Source organism: Camellia sinensis, chromosome 2 (assembly GCF_055761805.1).
Source record: "Camellia sinensis isolate YWXY chromosome 2, ASM5576180v1, whole genome shotgun sequence".
NCBI classification, from domain to species: domain Eukaryota; kingdom Viridiplantae; phylum Streptophyta; class Magnoliopsida; order Ericales; family Theaceae; genus Camellia; species Camellia sinensis.
The window spans coordinates 49,711,992-49,737,102 of record NC_138962.1 but is presented as its reverse complement, the minus strand read 5'-3'; the positions used below and the strand labels follow the sequence as shown (position 1 = coordinate 49,737,102).

At 41.9% G+C, this 25,111-nt stretch overlaps 1 protein-coding gene across 5 annotated transcripts in view; it reads right to left on the bottom strand.

The window, feature by feature from the left end:
* The window catches only part of LOC114300635 (uncharacterized), a 67,147-nt gene extending 49,316 nt beyond the window's left edge, over window positions 1-17,831 (bottom strand). For 3 of the 5 annotated variants that reach the window (XM_082914337.1, XM_082914339.1, XM_082914338.1), the window contains exons 1-8: window positions 17,684-17,821; window positions 17,246-17,293; window positions 16,596-17,128; window positions 4,922-5,025; window positions 3,718-3,784; window positions 2,265-2,352; window positions 1,810-1,979; window positions 870-1,013 (exon numbers count right to left, since the gene is read on the bottom strand). In XM_082914337.1, coding sequence (XP_082770463.1) covers window positions 870-1,013; window positions 1,810-1,979; window positions 2,265-2,352; window positions 3,718-3,784; window positions 4,922-5,025; window positions 16,596-17,128; window positions 17,246-17,293; window positions 17,684-17,783 — 1,254 coding nt within the window. In that variant the 5' untranslated portion in view covers window positions 17,784-17,821. Of the gene's footprint in view, window positions 1-869; window positions 1,014-1,809; window positions 1,980-2,264; window positions 2,353-3,717; window positions 3,785-4,921; window positions 5,026-16,595; window positions 17,129-17,245; window positions 17,294-17,683 lie in introns of all 5 variants that reach the window. The other 2 variants (XM_082914340.1, XM_082914341.1) reach the window with 2 other exon arrangements.
* Window positions 17,832-25,111: the final 7,280 nt, after the last annotated feature.

Genomic DNA, 25,111 nt, shown 5'->3' with positions numbered 1-25,111 from the left:
TTTAGTGTCCCATGATCATTATTTGTCATATATATTGAGTTTGGTATGATTTGGAACACCTTGGTTGAGAAATCTCAAACTTTTCCAAAAAATGTGTCGACACTATTTTGCAGTAAGATGTGCAAGGTGTGCAAGGTGTCGACACCATCTTTGTGAGTGTCAACTACATTTTCCAATTAATAATATTCTATTCAAGGTGTAACACAATGTCAAGTAGTGTAGACAATTTTTTCCAGAAGCGGCCGAAATCCTTCTGCAACAAGGTGTCAACACACCTATTGGGAAAAGCAGAATTGGGCGCAAAAATTTAGAATTTCAACTACTATTGTTGCATTAATGAAACCCAACTACCTCCAACGACTACAAATCAATGGCTGGCTATAAAAGGAAGATATTTACTCACTTGAGGACAATATTTGGTGTTCAACCTTTTTAATCATTCAAGAAATCCAAGCTTGGTGCTGTGGATTGAGGGTGTTGAGGTCATGGCTGTGGATTAGTAATCATAGCATGCTAGCGGAGACAACAAATCTAAGCAAGATTGGAACAAACAGGTTTAAGATCAAAACTACAGAACTGCTCATGGGATTTGGGTCGGTAGAATTTTTGTCCAGATATTATGTACTAGTAACTTAATTTCCTGGCTAGTGCATTATGCATGGCAGTAGGTTTTTTTACCTTCAAAATTTTGAAGGGTTTTTCCCGCTCTAAATATTTGTGTCCTGCGTGTTTGATTGCTCATAACATTACAGATGATTACTCCTCATTGCAAGCTTAATTTTTCAATGGATTTAAATATTCATAACATGATCAATATTAAAGTGTTTAGTCAGCATTACTTGAATGTATTAGTAATTGATACAACATACGTCCACATATTCGGAGGGATCAACTCCACTTGCAATCTGAAATGGACAGTTGAACTCAAAAGACCTTGGTGTAGACTTCTTATAAACAACCCCATTTCTTATTACAATAAATCCCGAATCTCCAATATTGGCCACATGAAGTACCTGAGGAACATTAAAACACTGTCAGTTGATATCCTTACTAGCAGAGTTCTTAAAGCATTACATCATTATCTCCTACAATTGTTGAGCTCTAGGCGGAATAAAACCTAGTGCAGTTTCTATGATTTCAAACTGACTTTCTCAATATAGATATCTTTCCATACTATTCCTTCAGATTAAATTGACATGTGACAGATATGTTTCCTTGCCATTTAAATAAAACTGGTGAGCCACTCTAAGAGAGTCCGTAGACCCTGATCCCGACCTAGAGTACCATTTTGGAGTTAGAGCCTTCGCAAGGCGAAGCGCATGGTGCCAAGCAAGTAGTCGCCGAGTAGGGGTAGTGAGGCAATCAGACGGTCACAGAGTTGGGTATCTGCTTGTGGAGCAGGGTTAGTGAGGCAAGCACCCATAGCACTTAGGTGAGGGAAGGCTCACGAGCCAATGTGAAGTGCTTGGGTGAGCCCCTACCAAGGCAAGGGAGCTTATGCCTTGAGGTTGTGGGGTCCACTCGTTGGGGGTCATATGAACCGTCAAAGGTAGTCATATACCTACATTGCCCAACTTCCTTACTATTATTTGCCGACAAGCTTGTTTATGGGCATTTTGGAGCCCATTGCATTCAAGCATTGGCAATTAACTTCCTCAACTTATATCTTACCAGGAGACTGAAAACATTTCCTGAAATTTAGTTAACATCATCTAAAAGAGCATGGAAACACTAAACTTGTTCTGATAATTACACTTCCTCAACATCGTAACCACCCAACAGAAAGAGACTTAAGATAGATAAAAATACCTGACCATCAAAGCAAGCAACCAAAATTGTTGATGATCCAGGAGACTCTGCTTCCAGAGCAGCTTCACTGATAACCTCCTCAGGATTGATAAGAGGCATACTATCGCATTCTGAGACAATCTTTCGACAGTTCTCCATCAGTTCTCGAGAATAAATTCCTGGATTAATCCCTGGGAAATAAAATTCAGTACAAATTATATTTAAACCAAAATCAAGATACAGATTCATCTTGAACATTAGCATATTACTGCCTATGGGGGCTATCTAACAGCTGTATTAGGAAAACTTGTCTATTGAATAGATGCATAAGTGTATCTATTAAGATATAAATCAACAACTAAATCAAGATCACAAATGTTGGTAAAGCCACCAACACCGAGACAAAATAAACAGAAAAATTAAGTTGACATAGCAATAGAAGCTGTAACTTGACATACTCTGTCCACAGCAATTACCTTTTTCTGACCACGCACTGACTCCATCAGCCACGCCTAACCAGTTCCGGCCAACAATAAAATAAGCATCATCCCCACCTGTAGATGCCTGTCATTCATTATTGCTGAATTACTTACTACAGAAAAATAGTTCGAAAAAATCACATCCAAATTATTACTGATAAATTTATAAATCATAAGAAATGCAAGAATAAAAGAGAGAAGTAAAAGAGCAAGAAAAACAAAATTTACATGGTTCAGATAAAATGGCCTACGGCCAAGGAAGTCAATAGCACTACCTTTTGGATTTAAGCGGACCAAAATGTGATTTCATACAACTCTCTTCCAAACTTCACGCCCAAGGAAGTCAATAAAACTTACTTTTAGACAGACCAAACTATGATGCAATTTTGAATTTGGGAAAGCTTAGTTTTGGAGAAGGATTTTAGTTTTTTTTTTTTGGTTACAATGGTGTCCCATGTCTGTTTAATAAAAGTTCACTTATAAAAAACACACACACACACAATAATTTTTATTTAGATTTACATAAAGTCAATGATAGGTAAAAAATTAAAATAAAAAAATAAAAGAAATTAAGTATTTCTTATTGATAATAATTTAATATATATAGATATATAATTCATTGCTTATGCAGAAATTGTATAATTCATCAGCTCATTCCAAAAATGAAAATATGTTTATAAGTTCATAAAGATTAATAAATAGCGATTTAACGTGCTTCTAGAGTAAAGACATGTATTGTTATCATTTGGCGAAGGTGTGAGGAAGAGAAAATTTCCATGGCTCCAGTCACCATCACAGTTACCCAATATCCGTTTTAGTGAATTGAGTCGGCAAACCAAGTCTGTGGCACTGCACCCAAGCTAGCATTTCCTTTGTTTCCCACCAAACCATAGCCTCCTCAAGTCTGCCTAGCATGATAGGTCAAGGTGCAAAGTGGCTTATTTGTCCACAAGTGCCCTCATGGCATTTGGTCAAATTAGACTGTCTACATTATTATTATTCTTTTGTTTGATGAGTAAAACTGTTCAATATGACGCTTTGTAAATGTTAAATTGACGACAATAATAACCCAAAATTTTCACTTGGCTCCAATTTCAAAACTTTAAACTCTTTGTCAAGAATAAATTCAAATATATAAACAAAAAATTTCAGTCAATAACTGACCCCACCCCCATCCCACCAAAAAAAACAAAACAACAACTCAATTAGTAGTAAACAGGAAGTCATAATGGCTCCTTTTTTCTCCCCACCAACTAGAAAACCATGGATTCCAAAGTCACAATGACCCACAATTTGAGGAACTTGAGCTACAATTTTGAATCCTAACACTCTCGTTTCTCAGTTTGAATGCTCTTTTTAAATTATCTGAATATTATTACACATGTATGTCAATTTCTTGTCATTCAAAAATATAAAACAGCATTTGTCATATCCATCATATGGAGATTACCTTAGAAGGATGTGGTAGTAAATAAACACCAGAGGATAAGATATATCCTGCTGTTGAGATTTCCTCCCTGGTTAGAAGTAACATACACAAAAAATGATGATCAGAAGGATAATGATGCTTCCCAAGCAATTTATCCAGAAATTTGCTTCATTGGTTTTCAAGGAATCGACTATTATATGCTTTTTGTCTTCACCCTTCTTAAAATATGCCCAGATAAATCCCTTAGGCTGTGTTTGGTTGAATGATTTGGGAAGGGATTTGGAAAGAGAAAGGGAAGGAGACAATGTTGGGTAGCTGGATCAAAGAAAAAATTCACAAAATAACAGAACTAACAATGAGATGGCTATGATACTAATATATAGACACAGAGAGAGAGACAGAGAGGTTGGTGTGGTAAAAAGAAACTTAATGAAGATGAAGGCACCCAACAGAATAGAGGAAGTAATACAAACATGACTCAAGGTTGTCAGAAGGCATGATAGGAAAAGATCTAAGCATGGATACAGATACAAATATAGAATACAGATACAAACACGGACACAACACAGATTTGGACATGCCGGCAAGACAATGTTGAAAAAATCAGGACATGACATGGCAAGGACAATGCAACAAATAAATATATATTTTATTTCTTCATTTTAACTATTAATATGTCGAAATAGTACAAAATCATGTGTGTCTAATCGATGGAATCGTGTCCACCAAGTGTAGCATGTTTAGTTCAAAAAAATTACACATTTGGACATTTATCCAACACATGTAAGAAGTGTCCAATGAGTTTTGATGTCCAACACAGACATGACATGTTTGTAGCATTCATAGAAGTGTCCTGCCTTTTAGCCAAAGATTTGGTGGAGCATAAGGCTACTTTATTAGAGTGGAATTGAAAAGAAGAATTCATATATCTGACCCCAAGGAATTCATGATGCTCAGATACATGGAGTAAAGAAATGCACATGTGTGCCCGCTTTGGCACTTTTAATGAAAATAATATTACTGATCAAAAGAAAAGGGACAGTTTCACATAGAGTGTAACACCTTATGGAGTGCATTTAGTGATTTAAGCAAATAAAACACAAAAATCCAGATTGTAAAGATAGTAATTCAATTGAAACACTTGTACCAAATGTTAGGAGAAATCGGAAATTGAACATGTCAAGGAAAGGGAGACAGGATAGGAGACAGGGAATAAGCAGAATACCTCTTTACAGCAGTTTCTGATTCCAAATCTACCGCTCTGTGTTCTGATCCGTCTAAATCACTGCTTTGTGCTTCCAATTCAACATTAGGGACACCATCATGGACCTACAAACAACATAAACACAAAAGGTGCTCAGTCTTGGGAGTAAGAGAAAATCACACTTTTCTTTTTTGAGTTACAACTCAGTAAAGAGCATCAAAGTAGTGGCATCATCCATGTACACACAAGGCATACAAAAACTTTAATTATAGCAGTTTCTATCCACCAAAAGAAGAAAACAGACCACTTACAAACTCTATAAAAAATCTGTTAAAGGAGGAAAACCCTCCTCACCACTAAATCCCATTTTAATCAACAAACCAAAGATCCTATGCCTACTATTCGGTTTATTTTAGGTGAGACATTAGGCTTCTAATGAAAAAAAAAAAAAACTGCAGAATATCCAGCAGCAGCAGCAGGAGGTTCTCAGATGTATAGTGCATTGCCATAGCATAGATCCCAACCCAACTAAGCTTGCCGTAATTTGCGACATGCCTTGCCCAAAAAACCAAGATGAGCTAAAAATCTTCCTGGGTTGAATCTCTTTTCTCCAAAGAGTTATCCCAGTTATGACAGAGATCACCCAAGCTTTGAGTTCCCTACTGGAGAAAGATAAAAAGTTCAAGTGGATGGATCATGGATGAACATGGTAAGGCTTTCAAAGACACGAAGGCAGCTCTTACTTCTCCCCTCACAATGACTCCCCTTCGCAAGGCAAGTCCCTCCTTTACATCACCTCCACTTCGAAATCTATCGGAGCTCTCCAACTAGCTCAAGAAATGGATGAATTCAATTATTAATGTTGAGTAAATAAATAATTATAACAATAATAAAAACAAGAAAGTTGAAAGAGGAAAAATGAGCAAAAAAATTGGCTTTTAAATGTCGCAGATTTGTCATTGTTCTTTAATGACATTAAGGGTTGTAACGGTGTTGCAACATCCTGCAATGGGTGTCACACAAGGTTTTAAAAAGCGGCTGCAACCGTTATATAGCGATCCCGGGTTTACCCTTGTTGTACAGTGATCCGGACATGTGTCCGTGAATGTTGGTAGTTGTTTATTTTCTAGTTTGCATCCTCTTTACTTTGTATTTTGAGTTTTGGGATGTGTTGGGCAGATTTGTTACAGGTTGGTTGTGCTTGGGAACCAAGTGTTGCTGCCCAGATTTTTGGTCCTTCGCTCGAGCGAAGAGGTTGTCGCTCGAGCGAGAGTAGTGTTGCCCCGGTTCTGGACCTGAGAGTTGTAGTTTCTGGCTCGAGCGAGCTTTTCGTGGCTCGAGCGGTCTGGGTTTTTATTCGCTCGAGCGAGTGTTTCTTGGCTCGAGCGAGAGTTTTCTGTGTCTGGTCGCTCGAGCGACCAATCCTTCGCTCGAGCGAGCGTGTTTTATATCAGCGGGCAGCAGCGTCTAAAACATCACTTTTTCAGTCCTTTTCTTTGATTAAACCCTAAATCCGACACCCTCTCACTCTAAACTTGCACTCTCTCTAAGATTTCATCTCCCTAGGGTGTGAATCTAGCCTAGGGCCTTTGTTAAAAAGATAGAGGGCGTTGAGAGCTTCAATTTAATCTGAAAAAGTTTGGATTTGGAGCAAGTTGATCTTGGAGTCTTCATCTCCTTTTTGGCTTAAACTTTGAGGTAGGGATAACCTACTCCTCTCTATGGGTTTTGTCTTTAAATTTTGGTATTTTGAGATGTTGGGCTTGGTTTGGTAATTTTGTGAAAGTTTGGGGCTTTTGTGCAATTATACAAAAGTTGGGGTTTTATTCATAATAAACCTAGATGCATGTTTGGCATGGAAAATGGAATTAATGTTGAATCATTGATGAAAATGGGACCTAAGGGTTGAAATGTTAATTATGGGAATTGGCCTAATTACATTGTTTAATTAATTGGGATAATTAATTGGTGAGAAATGAGGAAATGAAATGTTGATTGAATATCCATTTGTGCATTTATTTTCTGTTTAGAAATAACTGCTTTGGGCTATCGGTGGAGGATAGTCGTGATTGTTGTAGACAATGTATGTTGATTAGGCAAACTGAAACTAATCAATGAAATGTGTCATGGAACTTGACGGTTAATTGAATACATTAATTGTATGTATTGTGTGATTGTATATAGAACCAATGTGTTTATATATTTTGTGTGTAGAGGAGGAGATAGGGGATGTACTCCGCGGTTTAGGGGAAGATAGGGGATGGACCTCTAAACCGGATAGGTATTTGGAGGAGATAGGGGATGTACTCCGTAGACAGAGCTCATATGCTTGTCTAGAGAAGTGAAGATAGAGCTCATATGCTTATCTTTGTGAAGTGAAGTGTGGATACAGCTTGTATGCTTATCTGTGGATATTGTTGATATACATATCTGTTGTAGAATGTGGATACAGCTTGTATGCTTATCTGTGGATATTGTTGATATACATATCTGTTGAGATTGTGGATATAGCTTTTATGCTTATCTGAATATGAGATATAGTTTTTATACATATCTGTGGAAATGATGATAGAGCTAGCATGCTTATCTGTTGAAAAAGGAAAAATGAAAAGTAAATGGGACTTGTAAGTCGTTGACATAAATATGTAATTTATGTGATTGTATCAGTGTTGACCAACTATCAATTGCTAATGTTTTAGTCATTGTCCATGGTTGGTTTAGTGTATTTCTACTGGGCTGTGGCTCACCCTATATGGGAACATCATTTTCAGGTGCAGGAAGCATGCCACCTCCAAGGACATAGCTGGGAGGCTAGTGGCGGGCATAGTTTTGTCGTTTTACTTTTGATGTATTACATGTAATTTCAAGCCAAGGGCTTAATGTGTAAACGAGTTAGACCTCTTTGTTGTAACCAAGTATTAACTTGGAAAGCTGTAAGCCCGTAGGGCATTTTGTTATGAGATTAACATGTAATACTTATGTAATGGAATTCTAATGAATGATAGAAGGTGGTTAGTTTATCTATCAACGCTTGTCTTATTTGTTGGGTTTAATGTTATTATTTTGAGGGCGTTACAACTTGGTATCAGAGCGTACCGGGTTCGAATACTTTGGGTACGTGGGAAGTGATTAGTATCACAATGGGTTTGTCTCGCTTGATAGAGACTTAGATGTAGTATCACATGCTGTGTGCTTACTTGATAACATGCTTATGTGACTATGTGGGTATGGGATTTAATTTCTGGGATATTGATTGGATCCTTGAGTTTCTGGGAGTCTTGTTGGAAAAGCACTTGATCAATGCTGTTTCTAACCGGAACTCTAGTGACGTCTCGGGACTATCATTATCCGGAAATGAAATTCGTAAGTGCTTATGTGTTTATGTGCTTATGTGGAGTGAATTACACTTGTCCATGCATTAGGACGTGAGTGTTTAGTTTCGGCACACCTATGAATGTGCTAACGTTCTGTGTTGCCTTTATTAGGATGTCAGGACGAGGAAGAGGTGCTAGGCGTGGTAGACCTGCGAGGCAGGAAGTACCGTTACAGGGTGAGATTCCGGCAGTGCAGGAGGGAGTTGGTCAGGCCAATGTGGCTGAACCAGTGGGTCAGCAGGCTATGGGTGCCTTGGCCAGAGAGTTAGCAGGAGCTTTGGGTATTCTTAGGGCTGAGAATCAGGCAGCTGAGGCAGGGCCTTCCTTCTTGAAGAGGGAGTTCTTTCGGTGTAATCCGGACGAGTTTATTGGGGATCCTAAAGAGCCGCTTAAGGCAGATGAATGGCTCGAACAGACAACGAAGACGTTTGAGATGCTTGGCATCGAGGACGGAGCACTGAAAGTGACCTTGGCATCCTTCCAGCTGAAGGGAGATGCGGGTCAATGGTGGAAGTACGAGAAGGCTCGTGTTGGTGGGACTTGGGAGGCATTTGTGAATACTTTTCAGGAGAGGTTTTTGTCTGCAGTAGCTAGGGAGAAGCTGAGAGATCAGTTTAGCCGGCTTAATCAGCAGGGCTTGTCGGTGGCCGAGTTTGAGGCTACCTTTACCAGTCTGTCCAGGTTCGCACCTGAACTGGTGGCGTCTGAGGAACGCCGTTGCTATGAGTTTGAGCGGAAGTTGAGGCGGGGCCTCAAGTTGAGAGTTGGTGGGTCCTATATCCGAGAGTATAGACACCTGGTGGATGCTGCAGCTCATATGGAGCTTATGATGCAGGAAGAGGATGAGGGGCAGAGAGGCTCCAAGAGGAGCCAAGATAGTCAGAGTGATGGCAGGAGACAGAGGGGTTCTAACCCTCAGCAGTCGCAGGGTGGTGTTGCTAGATCGACCTTCCCAGTGCCGAGTGTAGGCTCAGGGAGAGGTGGTCAGGGGGAATTCACTTGTTACAAGTGTGGCCAGTTGGGTCACAAGGTATCTGTTTGCCCGCAGAAGGGTGGGGGTCAGAAAGCTGTTTCTTCATCAGCTAGACCGCAGAGTCAGAGTTTGGGCAGGGGGCAGCTCTTGACTTGTTTTCAGTGTGGACAACCTGGGCACATGAAGAGGTTTTGCCCACAGTTGTGTGCCACTTCGGGAGCGTCTGGTTCTAGGCAGACGCAGGGTTTTCAGCCAGCTCAGTCTGTGCAGGCCTCGAGGGCCAATCCGGGAGCTTCGTCATCCCAGTCTGTGCAGCAGTCTTTTGCTCCGAGAGGTGAGCAGGTAGACCAGGGGCCTACGGGGCGCGTGTATGCTGTTACCGCGCAGGATTTAGTACCGGCTCCATCGGTGGTGAGAGGTACTTTTCTGTTTTGCAACTCGGTTGCTAGTGTGTTGATAGACACGGGTGCATCTCATTCTTTTGTATCTGCTGCATTTGCATCTGTTTTGGAATTGGAGTTAGCACAGTTAGCATCTCCTATTTGTGTGGTATCGCCTTTGGGTGGTGAGTTGATCCTGAAACAGGGTGTCAGAGGATGTGATATAGAGGTCGCCGACTATAGACTTCCTTTTCCGTTTGTTGTCATGCCCATGAAGGGTTTTGATGTTATTTTGGGTATGGACTGGTTATCGTCATACCGGGCTGTTATTGATTGCTACCGCCAGAGGGTCACGTTGTGTACCTTGAGCGGGGAGTGGTTCCATTTCTTGGGAGACCGGGTTGGTAGTGTTTTGCCACCGGGGTATGATTCGCGAGGGCGAAGTGAGCTTAGTGGGTTACTTGCTAGCTTTGAGAGTAGCGAGTGTGTTGAGACTCAGATTGTGTTACCGAGGGTGGTTTGTGAGTATTCGGATGTTTTTCCCGAAGAACTTGTTAGTTTGCCACCTCACCGAGAGATAGAGTTCTCTATTGATTTAGTGTCTGGTACGGCGCCGATTTCTATGGCACCTTACCGTTTTGCTCCAGCAGAGTTGGTTGAGTTGAAAGTTCAGCTCCAGGAATTGCTCGAGAAGGGCTTTGTTCGCCCTAGTGTTTCACCGTGGGGAGCACCGGCACTCTTTGTTAAAAAGAAAGATGGTGCCTTGAGATTGTGTATTGACTATCGGAAGTTGAATCGGGCTACGGTTAAGAATAAGTATCCTATGCCCCGTATAGATGATTTGTTTGACCAGTTGAAGGGTTCCCGTTGTTTCTCTAAGATAGACTTGAGATCGGGTTACCATCAGTTGAGGGTCAGGGAGGAAGATGTTCCTAAGACGGCATTCCGTACGCGGTATGGCCATTATGAGTTTTTGGTGATGCCATTCGGGCTTACCAATGCACCGGCAGTCTTTATGGACTTGATGAACCGGATTTTCCGGGAGTTCTTAGACCGATTTGTGGTTGTCTTCGTGGACGACATTCTTATCTATTCGTCTGCTGAGGAGGAGCACGAGGCACACTTGAGAGTGGTGCTTGAGTTACTTAGAGCCCATAGGCTGTATGCCAAGTTTGGGAAGTGTGAGTTCTGGCTGGGGGAAGTCAAGTTCTTAGGCCACGTGGTATCCGGGGAAGGGGTGTCTGTTGATACATCCAAGGTTGAGGCAGTGCAAGATTGGGCACAGCCTAAGAGTGTGTTTGAGATCCGCAGTTTTCTGGGATTAGCTGGGTATTACCGTCGGTTTGTGAAAGATTTTTCCAGGATAGCGTCACCGTTGACTAGACTGACTCGGAAGGGAGTCAAGTTTGTGTGGAGTGAGACTTGTGAAAAGTCGTTCCAAGAGCTGAAAGTTAGATTGACCACTGCTCCGGTGTTGATTATTCCGGAGAGAGGGTTGGGTTATGCGGTTTATTGTGATGCCTCACGAGAGGGTTTGGGTTGTGTGTTGATGCAAGAGGGGAAAGTGGTAGCTTATGGCTCACGTCAGTTGAAAATACACGAGAAGAATTACCCCACACACGACCTAGAGTTAGCAGCTGTGATCTTTGCCTTGAAAATCTGGAGGCACTACCTTTATGGTGAGAGGTTCGAGGTATTCTCGGATCATAAGAGTTTGAAATATCTGTTTACACAGAGAGACTTGAATTTGAGGCAGAGGAGATGGATGGAGTTCATCGAGGATTATGATTTTGAGTTGCATTATCATCCGGGAAAGGCCAATGTTGTGGCCGATGCCCTTAGTAGGAAAACCATTAGTGATGTAGCTTGTATAGCCATCCGGGAATGGGTGATGTTGGGAGCACTTGGCGAGTTTGATTTGCTACTGGGCGAATCCGTCGAGGCTGCGGCCTTGTTTTCTGTTGTTGCGCAGCCTACACTTGTGATTAGAGTGTTAGAGGCACAGAGAGGTGACCTTGAGGTAGAATCCTTCCGAGAGAAGATTTCCAGTGGGAAAGTTGAGAAGGGTTTGACGGTGTATCCCGACCTGAGTGTGAGATACCGAGACCGTTTGTTTGTACCGGAGTCTTGCCGAGAGGAAGTACTCTGAGAGTTTCATCATTCGCGCCTTGCGGTGCATCCGGGAGGTACTAAGATGTATCAGGATTTAGGTCGCCAGTTTTGGTGGCGGGGTATGAAAAGAGATGTGGCTGTTTTTGTATCGAAGTGCCTTACTTGCCAGCAAGTGAAGGCCGAGCATCAGAGGCCAGCGGGTTTGTTGCAACCCTTGCCTATTGCCGAGTGGAAGTGGGAGCTTGTCACTATGGACTTCGTTGTGGGTCTTCCGAGGACTCAACGGGGTAGCGATGCTATTTGGGTGGTTGTAGACCGGTTGACTAAATCGGCGCACTTTATTCCTATGCGCGTGAGAGATTCGGTAGATCATCTTGCCGATTTGTATATTCGGGACGTAGTGAGATTGCACGGGGTCCCAGTGACGATTGTCTCAGATAGAGATCCTCGTTTTACTGCTAGGTTGTGGCAGAGTTTGCAGAGTGCCTTGGGCACTAAGTTGACCTTTAGTACGGCTTATCATCCTCAGACTGACGGGCAGTCCGAGCGTACTATTCAGATCCTCGAGGATATGCTTCGGGGTTGTGTCCTGGACTTCTGTGGGACGTGGGAGAGGCACTTGCCATTGGTAGAGTTTGCCTACAACAACAGTTTTCAGTCTAGCATCGGTATGGCACCGTTTGAGGCCTTGTATGGCCGACCATGTAGGTCTCCAGTTTGTTGGGCCGAGGTGGGTGATGCACCTTTGTTGGGTCCGGAGTTGGTTAGGGAGACGACGGAGAAAGTTGAGCTTATCCGTAGGAGGCTTGTTACAGCCCAGAGTCGACAAAAGAGTTATGCCGACCGTAGGAGGAGACCTTTGGCGTTTGAAGTAGGTGATCATGTCTTTCTGAAGATATCACCTAGGCGAGGTCTGATGAGGTTTGGAAAGAGTGGGAAGTTATCCCCTCGGTTTATTGGTCCTTTTGAGATCCTTGAGAGGATAGGTGAGGTTGCTTATCGGTTAGCCTTACCACCGCAGTTGTCCGGAGTGCATGACGTGTTTCATGTGAGTATGCTTCGGAAGTATGAACCAGATCCATCACATGTGCTGGATTGGAGCGATTTAGAGGTAGATGAGGATGCCTCATATGAGGAGAGACCGGTTCGGGTCTTGGATAGGCGGGATCAGGTCCTGCGTGGCAAGACCATTCCTTTGGTGAAAGTCTTGTGGAAACATCACGGAGTGGAGGAAGCCACTTGGGAACGTGAGTTGGGAGTCCGAGAGAAATATCCGGACTTGTTTGTTGATATGTAATCTTGTATTTAAATTTTGCATGTTGTTGAACTTAAGAGCTTTTATATATGTCTTAAGTTGTGAAAATTGGAAGTATGTTTGGAACTTGCCTTATATGGAAGTTGAATGTGACATTATATGTGTTGAGTATATTGTTGACATTGGAAAGTTAGTGCATAATGTTGATGCATGTTAACAATACATATGTTGTTTACATATTGTGATATATCTCTTGTTAAAGGGATGGGATGACCGGTAATGGGTCGAATTGTTGAATGTTAAATTGTAACATTGTTCAAAATGGAGGAAAACCTGTTTTTGAAAACTTGTGCTTAATTTCGGGGGCGAAATTCTTTAAGGGGGGGAGGTTATAGCGATCCCGGGTTTACCCTTGTTGTACAGTGATCCGGACATGTGTCCGTGAATGTTGGTAGTTGTTTATTTTCTAGTTTGCATCCTCTTTACTTTGTATTTTGAGTTTTGGGATGTGTTGGGCAGATTTGTTACAGGTTGGTTGTGCTTGGGAACCAAGTGTTGCTGCCCAGATTTTTGGTCCTTCGCTCGAGCGAAGAGGTTGTCGCTCGAGCGAGAGTAGTGTTGCCCCGGTTCTGGACCTGAGAGTTGTAGTTTCTGGCTCGAGCGAGCTTTTCGTGGCTCGAGCGGTCTGGGTTTTTATTCGCTCGAGCGAGTGTTTCTTGGCTCGAGCGAGAGTTTTCTGTGTCTGGTCGCTCGAGCGACCAATCCTTCGCTCGAGCGAGCGTGTTTTATATCAGCGGGCAGCAGCGTCTAAAACATCACTTTTTCAGTCCTTTTCTTTGATTAAACCCTAAATCCGACACCCTCTCACTCTAAACTTGCACTCTCTCTAAGATTTCATCTCCCTAGGGTGTGAATCTAGCCTAGGGCCTTTGTTAAAAAGATAGAGGGCGTTGAGAGCTTCAATTTAATCTGAAAAAGTTTGGATTTGGAGCAAGTTGATCTTGGAGTCTTCATCTCCTTTTTGGCTTAAACTTTGAGGTAGGGATAACCTACTCCTCTCTATGGGTTTTGTCTTTAAATTTTGGTATTTTGAGATGTTGGGCTTGGTTTGGTAATTTTGTGAAAGTTTGGGGCTTTTGTGCAATTATACAAAAGTTGGGGTTTTATTCATAATAAACCTAGATGCATGTTTGGCATGGAAAATGGAATTAATGTTGAATCATTGATGAAAATGGGACCTAAGGGTTGAAATGTTAATTATGGGAATTGGCCTAATTACATTGTTTAATTAATTGGGATAATTAATTGGTGAGAAATGAGGAAATGAAATGTTGATTGAATATCCATTTGTGCATTTATTTTCTGTTTAGAAATAACTGCTTTGGGCTATCGGTGGAGGATAGTCGTGATTGTTGTAGACAATGTATGTTGATTAGGCAAACTGAAACTAATCAATGAAATGTGTCATGGAACTTGACGGTTAATTGAATACATTAATTGTATGTATTGTGTGATTGTATATAGAACCAATGTGTTTATATATTTTGTGTGTAGAGGAGGAGATAGGGGATGTACTCCGCGGTTTAGGGGAAGATAGGGGATGGACCTCTAAACCGGATAGGTATTTGGAGGAGATAGGGGATGTACTCCGTAGACAGAGCTCATATGCTTGTCTAGAGAAGTGAAGATAGAGCTCATATGCTTATCTTTGTGAAGTGAAGTGTGGATACAGCTTGTATGCTTATCTGTGGATATTGTTGATATACATATCTGTTGTAGAATGTGGATACAGCTTGTATGCTTATCTGTGGATATTGTTGATATACATATCTGTTGAGATTGTGGATATAGCTTTTATGCTTATCTGAATATGAGATATAGTTTTTATACATATCTGTGGAAATGATGATAGAGCTAGCATGCTTATCTGTTGAAAAAGGAAAAATGAAAAGTAAATGGGACTTGTAAGTCGTTGACATAAATATGTAATTTATGTGATTGTATCAGTGTTGACCAACTATCAATTGCTAATGTTTTAGTCATTGTCCATGGTTGGTTTAGTGTATTTCTACTGGGCTGTGGCTCACCCTATATGGGAACATCATTTTCAGGTGCAGGAAGCATGCCACCTCCAAGGACATAGCTGGGAGGCTAGTGGCGGGCATAGTTTTGTCGTTTTACTTTTGATGTATTACATGTAATTTCAAGCCAAGGGCTTAATGTGTAAACGAGTTAGACCTCTTTGTTGTAACCAAGTATTAACTTGGAAAGCTGTAAGCCCGTAGGGCATTTTGTTATGAGATTAACATGTAATACTTATGTAATGGAATTCTAATGAATGATAGAAGGTGGTTAGTTTATCTATCAACGCTTGTCTTATTTGTTGGGTTTAATGTTATTATTTTGAGGGCGTTACACGTTACGTAACGCCGTTACGTAACGGCTTTGGCAGTTACCGCTACCCGTTACGGCCGCTTTTGCCGTGTGATTGAGATTCACAGGTGTGTCGGCCGTAGCGGCTGCCATAGCGGTCGTAACGGTGCCGTAACAGCCGTAACGGCCTGTTACGCACCGTTACGTAACGGTTCCAAACTGTTTCTTTTGAAAAAATACACAAAAAAAAAGCTGAAAATGGGGGAAGAGGGATAGAGAAGAGGGAAGATAAAGAGAGAAAATGGAGGAGAAAGAGATAGAGAGAGAGAAGAGGGAAGATGAAGAACATGTTATTGATTTGTTGAAACTATAAGACCCATGCTATTCTATTCAGCTGCTATCATTAAACCATTTTGTTTGTGTGTCTATCTATATATTGTTTGAAAATAATAATAATAATAATAAGTGTGGTCATTACCTATTTGGCTTGGTTAAAATATGTATATATATATATATATATATATATATTTAGGCTCTTATTTATTCTCTTACTTTTGTCATTGTTTATCTTATATATAATAGTTAGTGATTGATTTTTTGTATAATATAAAGTCATTAATTATTAAAAAAAATGTAAAAAATTCAATTTATAGTGATTTAAAAATATGAAATATATAGGATCATACTTAAAAATTTACAAAAATTTATCAATATTTATTTTTAACCCACTAAATATGATCATGGAAAAAAAATATGTGTACCGGTAAGTTTTTTTCAAATTGTGTGAAAAATAAAAAAATTCAGGGTTCTGGTTACCGCAATCGTTACACTACGGCTTTTACACCCCGCAACCGCAACCGCGTCACAGCCACCGTTACAGCGACCGCAACCGCTTTTCAGAACCTTGGTGTCACATGACGGTGGCAGCCGTTACATTTGTAAAATTTAATCACGCTGCTATAGTGGCCGTAATAGGTAGCAGTGACAGCCCATACAGTTATGTAATAACGATAGGTTATAGTTACTGTCCATTTTTAAAGCAGTTGTCTAATGACTAACAATTTTCCACTTTATTTTTGTACTTCTTCTCATACATGGCATTCAAACTACCTTAGCCAGTATTAAAGTAAATTTGATATTATTGTTGCCATAATAAAAGTAAGGATAATTAAGTGAAGATGCAAAGTAACCACATTAGTATATAAGAGAAAGAACAGTAAAAGCCAACCTTCATTGTGTTTTCACTTTTGTTTGTGTCAATGAGTTCTTCCAATGTGTCATGACTAGTTTCCTTATCAGGAATTGGTTCAGCCTCTATTGGATTGGACACGGTCATGGTTTCAATCACATTTAAAGCACCAAGCTGGGAAACACTAACTGGACTTGATATCTCATGCCTTTCATTCTCCATACAACCTTCCAGAGCATGCACACTTTTTTCCTGGCCAAAATCGAATCCAGAGCTAGAACAATCAATCACTTCAATTTGTAATTCTTCAATATCAGACAATTCAAAATCTCGATTATCTTCCAACAATAATACTTCATTACATTCCATCCCGCAATCAGTTACATCTATGGCCACACTAGTATTGCTCTCATTATCACCATCATCTTCGCTGAGCACACCTATGTCTATGTTCATAACTGTATCAGCTACCTCAGTCGAGATATCTGTGTCATTGGGTTCCTCCATTCCAAAATTTATTGTAACCTCGCTCATGTCTCCAACCTGAAACACAGTGCTATCATCGGAACACTCTGCACCCAAAAACCATTAAACCCCACATCAAGAAGCAAACAAGAAAGAAAATATTAATACGGACAAATTTCACTTTATCCCCTTGGGGTGGTTTAATTCAGATGAAGATTACCTACCATTTAGAAATAACCACATAACCCAGCTGAAGTACATCGTCAGCCATTCTATCCAAGTTAACACAGGTTTGAAACTCGTGCCAAGACATAAACAGAGGTTATATACTCATTTCCAAATGTTTGTAAATTTAAAGTGAATTTCGAAAAGTCCATAGTTTAACGATGAAGTTACTTATATACAAGGTATTTTAGTATTTTCACTTGAATTATTAGTGGGCTTTTAACAAACCAAATGGATTATGCGCTAATTTCCAAACAACATGGGGTTAATTATGTGCATATGAGCCAAACCACATAAGGGCAATCTGAAATTTGCTCTATTAAAATCGAGCATAATAAACCCACCTCAAATTGAAAAACCCAATAAGATTTTGTTCTTTTTTTTAAAAAATAAAATAAAAAATCAGTAAGTAGATTAATTCGGACCAAAAAGCATACCTGCTGCATAAATGTGATCCAAGCCCGGCGAAGTGGGATTGGATTGTTTGTTCTTCGTCTTTGGGGATGAGTTAAGGGTGTTTTTGGGGGTGAAGGGCATGGAATGAAGAGGTAGAAACTGCTGAAAAATTGAGAGTTGAAGAATTTGAAGTACAAATGGGCCATTTATATGTTGAGGGAGAGTCGTAAAGAGCTTCTTTGCTTGTGCGAATTGTCTGGGAAAAAGGGTGTGAGCTAGGGTTTCGAATAGACAACTGTTGACGGGGAATATGATTGAGTGTTTGAGACTCTCAGAATGACTGAATAGGGAAGGAAGAGAGGGATCATGGCGGTTGGTGGTCGTTTAAATTTTGAGTAAATTACACTTTTGGCTTTTTATTTTCTCGTTATTACATTTTGGGGCAAATTATAAATGCACTTTGTATAGTTTGTTTAAAATACAAATTACTTCCTATAATTTAAAAATTCCAAATATTTATGAATTAGAATTTTTTATTTAATAGAATTAACTAAAAAAACTGAAATTTCTAATTGCTCGTATATACAATAATAAAATTACTTTAATTATTAATTGAAATAAATTTTTAACATCATTAAAAACTGTTAATTAACTTGATGATTTATTAATAAAATAGGTCATTTATTATAAAATTAGAAATCTCAGGAGTCTGTATATAATTTTTAAAATTACAGAGGGCAATTCGTATTTTAAGTAAACATTAAGGGATGTGTTTGTAATTTATCCTAAATTAATTTTTTTTTTCCTATTTTGACTTGTCATATTTTAAAATTTTCACAATTTACTATTAAAATTAGATAAAAAAAATATATATGCTATTAGCTGTCACATAATATAAAAATATATTATTATATTGAGATTTTAATTTGTATTAGATGTGTGAGTTATATATAATAAAATATTTACATGTCATATAACTGGCAATGCGTTGTTTTCTGTTAATTTTTGGAGTAGATTAAAAAAAAAAAACTTGAAACAAAAAGGATCAAAGGGGAAGGAAAAAAAAGAACTTTAAGAATCAGAATGAAAAAATAGTCAAAAGCAAAGTGTAATTTACCCTTAAAATTTTACAACATCTCCAACCTAACACCTAGACTAGAAGATGAAAACAATTTTTTTAATTCAAAAAGTGGATATAAATATTTTACCATTCATCAAATTTCCAATTACAAAATTTTATTTTTTAAAAATATTTCCCTTCAAAATTAATTATTCATTTTCTCCCCATTCATTTATTTTGGGTAAATTATTGATAAATCCTATTTAGAAGTGTTTTAACCCAAGAAGTCCATGAATGAATTTTTTAACCCATTTAGTCCCATGTATGTATAGTTTTATTCCATAAAGTCATTTTTCTTGATTTACATTATTTTCTTGGACACTTATGCCCTTATATTTAATTTTGATACCCTTATAAATATTTTTTGAACGGTTAGCAATTTTATGATGTGAACATTTATATTTTAAAATTCACATTGGTAGGAATGTAAAATTGGCCTGTGGGCAGCCCGAAACCCGCCCGCGAGACGGGGCGGGCCCGGCTCGTTGACAATGTGAATATTCACATTGACATGTTAACATTTACATTAATAGGAGTGTAAAATTGGCCCGCGTCCCGTGGCGGCGCGAAACCCGCACGCGGCCCATGGGCAGAGTGGGGCGGGCCCAGTCCGGCCCGTTGATAATGTGAATATTCACATTGACATGTTAACATTCACATTGATAAGAGTATAAAATTGGCCGGCAGCCCATGGCTGGCCAAAAGACCGCCCGCCGCCTGGGGCGGGTCCAGCCCAGCCCGTTGACAATGTGAATATTCACATTGGCATGTTAACATTCACATTGATAGGAGTGTAAAATTAGCCCGCGCCTTGTGGCTGCCCGAAACCCGCCCACGGCCCATGGGCGGGCCCGGCCCGGCCTGTTGACAATGTGAATATTCACATTGACATGTTAACATTTACATTAATAAGAGTATAAAACTAACCAGCGGCCCAAGGCGGGCTCGACCCGGCCCGTTGACAATGTGAATATTCACATTGACATGTTAACATTCACATTGATAGAAGTATAAAATTGGCCAGCGGCCCAGGGCGGGCCCAACCCGGCCCATTGACAATGTGAATATTCACATTGACATATTAACATTCAAATTGATAAGAGTATAAAATTGGCCAGCGGTCAAGGGTGGGTTCGACCCAGCCCGTTGACAATGTGAACATTCATATTGACATGTTAAAATTCACATTGATAGAAATGTAAAATTAGCCCGCGTCTCGTGGCTGCCCAAAACTCGCCCATTGCCCATGGGCGGCCCGAGGCGGGCCCGGCCCGGCCTGTTGACAATGTGAATATTCATATTGACATGTTAACATTCACATTGATAAGAGTATAAAATTGGCCAGCGACCCATGGGTGGCAAAAAGTCCGCTCGCCGCCCGAGGCGGGCTCAGCCCGGCCCGTTGACAATGTGAATATTCACATTGACATGTTAACATTCACATTGATAGGAGTGTAAAATTAGCCCACGCGTCGTGGCTGCCCGAAACACGCCCACGGCCTATGGGCGGCCCGGGACGGGCCCGGCCCGGCTTGTTGACAATGTGAATATTCACATTGACATGTTAACATTCACATTGATAAGAGTATAAAATTGGCCAGCGGCCTAGGGCAAGCCCGACCTGGCCCGTTGACAATGTGAATATTTACATTGATATGTTAACATTCACATTGATAAGAGTGTAAAATTGACCCGCAGCCCGTGGGAGGCCTGAAGCCCAACTGCAGCCCGAGGCGGGCTTGGCCCGACCTGTGACAATGTGAATATTCACATTGACATGTTAGCATTAACATTGATAGGAGTGTAAAATTTGCCCGCTGCCCGAAGCTTGCCTGCGGCCCGGGGTAGGCCCGGCCTGTTGACAATGTGAATATTCACATTGACATGTTAAAATGCACATTGATAAGAATGTAGAATTGGCCCGCGACCCGTGGGCTGCCCGAAGCCCGCCCACGGCCCGGGGCAGGCTCGTTTCGGTCCGGGCCCGAGCATGTCCGAGACCCTAGGTTAGGGCCTAGGTCATCACTTTGAAGCCTGGCCCGGCCTATCGGCCCGCTTAAGGCCCATTCAAGGCTCGGTTCGAGGCCCAGACCGCCCGAGGCGCAATGTATTTTTTTGTGGAAAATAATAAAATTTTGGTAGAAAAAATTAAAAAGAATTAAAAAAAAATGGCCAGGCCCGCCCAAGCCCAACCTAAGCTTGAGGCTAGGCCCAGGCCCACCGGCCCGACCTGAGACTCGATCCATCGGCCCATCCAAAGCCCGAATACCCTTGTGCCAGGGCTAGGGCCTGGGCCCAATTTTTTGGCCCGTGGGCCGGCCCAACCCGGCCCGGGAAAGGCTCGTTTGGGCCCAGGCTCGAGCCTAGTCCAAGACCCTAGGCTAGGGCCTGGGCCATCACTTTGAAGCCCAGCTCGGTCCATCGGCCCCGTTAAGGCCCATTCAAGGCTCGGTCCAAGGCCCGGCCCGTGCCGAGGCCTAGTGTCTTTTTTTGTGAAAAATAATAAAATTTTGATAGAAAAAATTTAAAAGAATTAAAAAAAAATGGCCGGGCCCGCCCCGGGCTGCCCACGGGCCGTAGGCAGGTTTCGGGCAGCCACGAGGCACGGGCTAATTTTACACTCCTATCAATGTGAATGTTAACATGTCAATTTGAATATTCACGTTGTCAACGGGCCCGGTCGGGCCGGGCCCGCTGGCCAATTTTATACTCTTATCAATGTGAATGTTAACATGTCAATGTGAATATTCACATTGTCAACAGGCCGGGCTGGGCCCGCCCCGAGTCCCCACGAGCCGTGGGCGGGTTTCGTGCAGCCACGAGGCACGGGCTAATTTTACACTCTTATCAATGTGAATGTTAACATGTCAATGTGAATATTCGCATTGTCCACGGGCCGGGCCAGGCCTACCCCGGGCCGTGGGCGGGCTTTTGGCCGCCCATGGGGCCGCGGGCCAATTTTATACTCTTATCAATGTAAATGTTAATATGTCAATGTGATTATTCACATAGTCAACGGGCCCGCTCCGGGCTGCCCATGGGCCGCGGGCGGGTTTCGCGCCACCACGGGACGCCGGCCAATTTTACACTCCTATTAATGTGAATGTTAACATGTCAATGTGAATATTCACATTGTCAATGGGCCTGGCCCGCCCCGGCCCGACTCGAATTTTTTCGGGCACCTACGAGGATCGACATGGGCCGGGCCCCTACACATTGACGATATGAATATTCACATTGACGGTGTGAACATTCACATTAGGGATATTTTGGTAATTATGTCACCCCTAGGACTTATTGAAACATAAGAAAATAATGTGAACTAAATAGAACATAAGTAGATGAAAAAGGGTATTTTGGTCTTCTTATCTCAAATAGGACCTAATGGAATAGTAAAAAGAATATGGGTTGAATGGAAAAAAGCTCTTAGAAAGTGGATTTATCAAAAAGCTCCCTTTATTTTTAAAAATTAAAAAAATATAATTTTAAAATAAAAAATTATTTTTTTATAAAAAAATAAATGAGAATTCAATAAAGAATTCTATCATTTTTTACTGAGAAATGATGGGTCCGTCAATCGATCATGTAATTTGATCTGATTATTTTCCAAGTTACTATATATTGATTGTATATGAAAAAAATTAACTATTTATTTATATGTCTTTTATAATATTTAATTTTTTTTAATTAAACATCAATTATATTTAAAAATGGGATTTTTATTGATAAGTCCAATTTAGAAGTGTTTTAACCCAAGAAGTTCATGAAAGAATTTTTTAACCCATTTAGTCCCATGTATGTATAGTTTTATTCCATAAAGTCCATTTTCTTGATTTACACTATTTTCTTAGACACTTATGCCCTTATATTCAATTTTGATACCTTTATAAATATTTTTTGAACGATTAGCAATTTAATGATGTTAACATTCATATTTTAAAATTTACATTGATATGAATGTAAAATTGGCCTGTGGACGGCCCGAAATCCGCCCGACAATGTGAACATTCACATTGACATATTAACATTCATATTAATAGGAGTGTAAAATTGGCCCGCGTCCCGTGGCGGCGCGAAACCCGCTCGCGGCCCATGGGCGGCCCGGGGCGGGCCCGGTCCGGCCCACTGATAATGTGAATATTCACATTGACATGTTAACATTCACATTAATAAGAGTATAAAATTGGCCCGCGGCCCATGGGCGCCCAAAAGCCCGCCTGCGGCCCGGGGAGGGCCCGGCCCGTTGACAATGTGAATATTCATATTGACATGTTAACATTCACATTGATAGGAGTGTAAAATTAGCCCGCGCCTCGTGGCTGCCCAAAACCCGCCAATGGCCCGTGGGCGGCCCGAGGCGGGCCCGGCCCGGCCTGTTGACAATGTGAATATTCACATTGACATGTTAACATTCACATTGATAAGAGTATAAAATTGGCCAGCAGCCCAGGGTGGGCCCGACCCGGCCCGTTGACAATGTGAATATTCACATTGACATATTAACATTCACATTAATAGGAGTGTAAAATTGGCCCCGGTCCCGTGGCGACGCGAAACCCGCCTGCGGCCCATGGGCGGCCTGGGGCGGGCCCGGTCTGGCCCGTTGACAATGTAAATATTCACATTGACATGTTAACATTCACATTGATAAGAGTGTAAAATTGGCCCGCAGCCCGTGGACGGCCCGAAGCCTGACCGAAGCCCGAGGCGGGCTTGGCCCGACCCGTGATAATGTGGATATTCACATTGTCATGTTAACATTCACATTGATAGGAGTGTAAAATTAGCCCGCGCCCCGTGACTGTCCGAAACCCGCCCACGGCCCGTAGGCGGCCCGGGGTAGGCCCGACCCGGCCTGTTGACAATGTGAATATTCACATTGACATGTTAATATTCACATTGATAAGAGTGTAAAATTGGCCCGTGACCCGTGGGCAGCCCGAAGCCTGACCTCGGGCCGGGGCGGGCCCGGCCCGTTGGCAATGTAAATATTCACATTGACATGTTAGCATGCACATTGATAGGAGTGTAAATTTGGCCCGCAGCTCGTGGGCGGCTCGAAGTTAGATCGCAGCCTGAGGCGAGCTTGGCCCGACCCGTGACAATGTGAATATTCACATTGACATGTTAATATTGACATTGATAGGATTGTAAAATTTGTCTGCTGCCCGAAGCTCGCCTGCGGCCCGGGGTAGGCCCGGACCCAAACCCGGGCCGCCCATGGGACGCGAGTCAATTTTACACTCTTATCAATGTAAATGTTAACATGTCAATGTGAATATTTACATTGTCAACAGGTCGGGCCGGGCCCAGCCCGCCTCGGGCTGCCCACGGGCCGTGGGCGGGTTTCGGGCAGCCACGGGGCACGGGTTATTGTTACACTCTTATCAATGTGAATGTTAACATGTCAATGTGAATATTCACATGTTAACATTCACGTTGTCAACTGGCCGGGCCCGCCCCAGCCGGGGGCCGGGCTTTGGGCTGCCCACGGGTCACGGGCCAATTTTACACTGTTATCAATGTTAATGTTAATATGTCAATGTGAATATTCACATTGTCAACGGGCCGGGTTGGGCCCGCCCTGGGTAGCGGGCGGGCTTCGGGCCGCCTACGGGCCACGAGCCAATTTTACATTCCTATCAATGTGAATGTTAATATGTCAATGTGAATATTCACATTGTCAACGGGCCAGGCCGGGCTCGCCCCGGGCCGCCCATGGGACGCGAGTCAATTTTGCACTCTTATCAATGTGAATGTTAACATGTCAATGTGAATATTCACATTGTCAACAGGTCGGGCAGGGACCACCTCGGGCCGCCCACAGGCTGTGGGTTGGTTTCGGGCAGCCACGGGGCGCGTGCTAATTTTATACTCTTATCATGTGAATGTTAATATGTCAATGTGAATATTCACATTATCAACGGGTTGGGCCGGGCTCGCCAGGGCAGCCCACGAGCCTCGGCCGGGTTTCGGGCCAGCCACAGGCCGCGGGTTAATTTTACACTCCTATCAATGTGAATGTTAACATGTCAATGTGAATATTCATATTGTCAACAGGCCGGGCCCGGGCTTCGGGCTGTCTATGGGTCACGGGCTAATTTTACACTCTTATCAATGTTAATATTAATATGTCAATGTGAATATTCACATTATGAACGGGCCGGCCCGCCCCCGCCCCGGGCGGCGGGCTGGCTTTGGGCCGCGGGCCAATTTTACACTCATATCAATGTGAACGTTAACTTGTCAATGTGAATATTCACATTATCAACGGGCCGGGCCGGGCCTATTTTTTTGGCCTGTGGGCCGGCCCGACCCGACTCGAATTTTTCCAAGCACCCACGAGGAT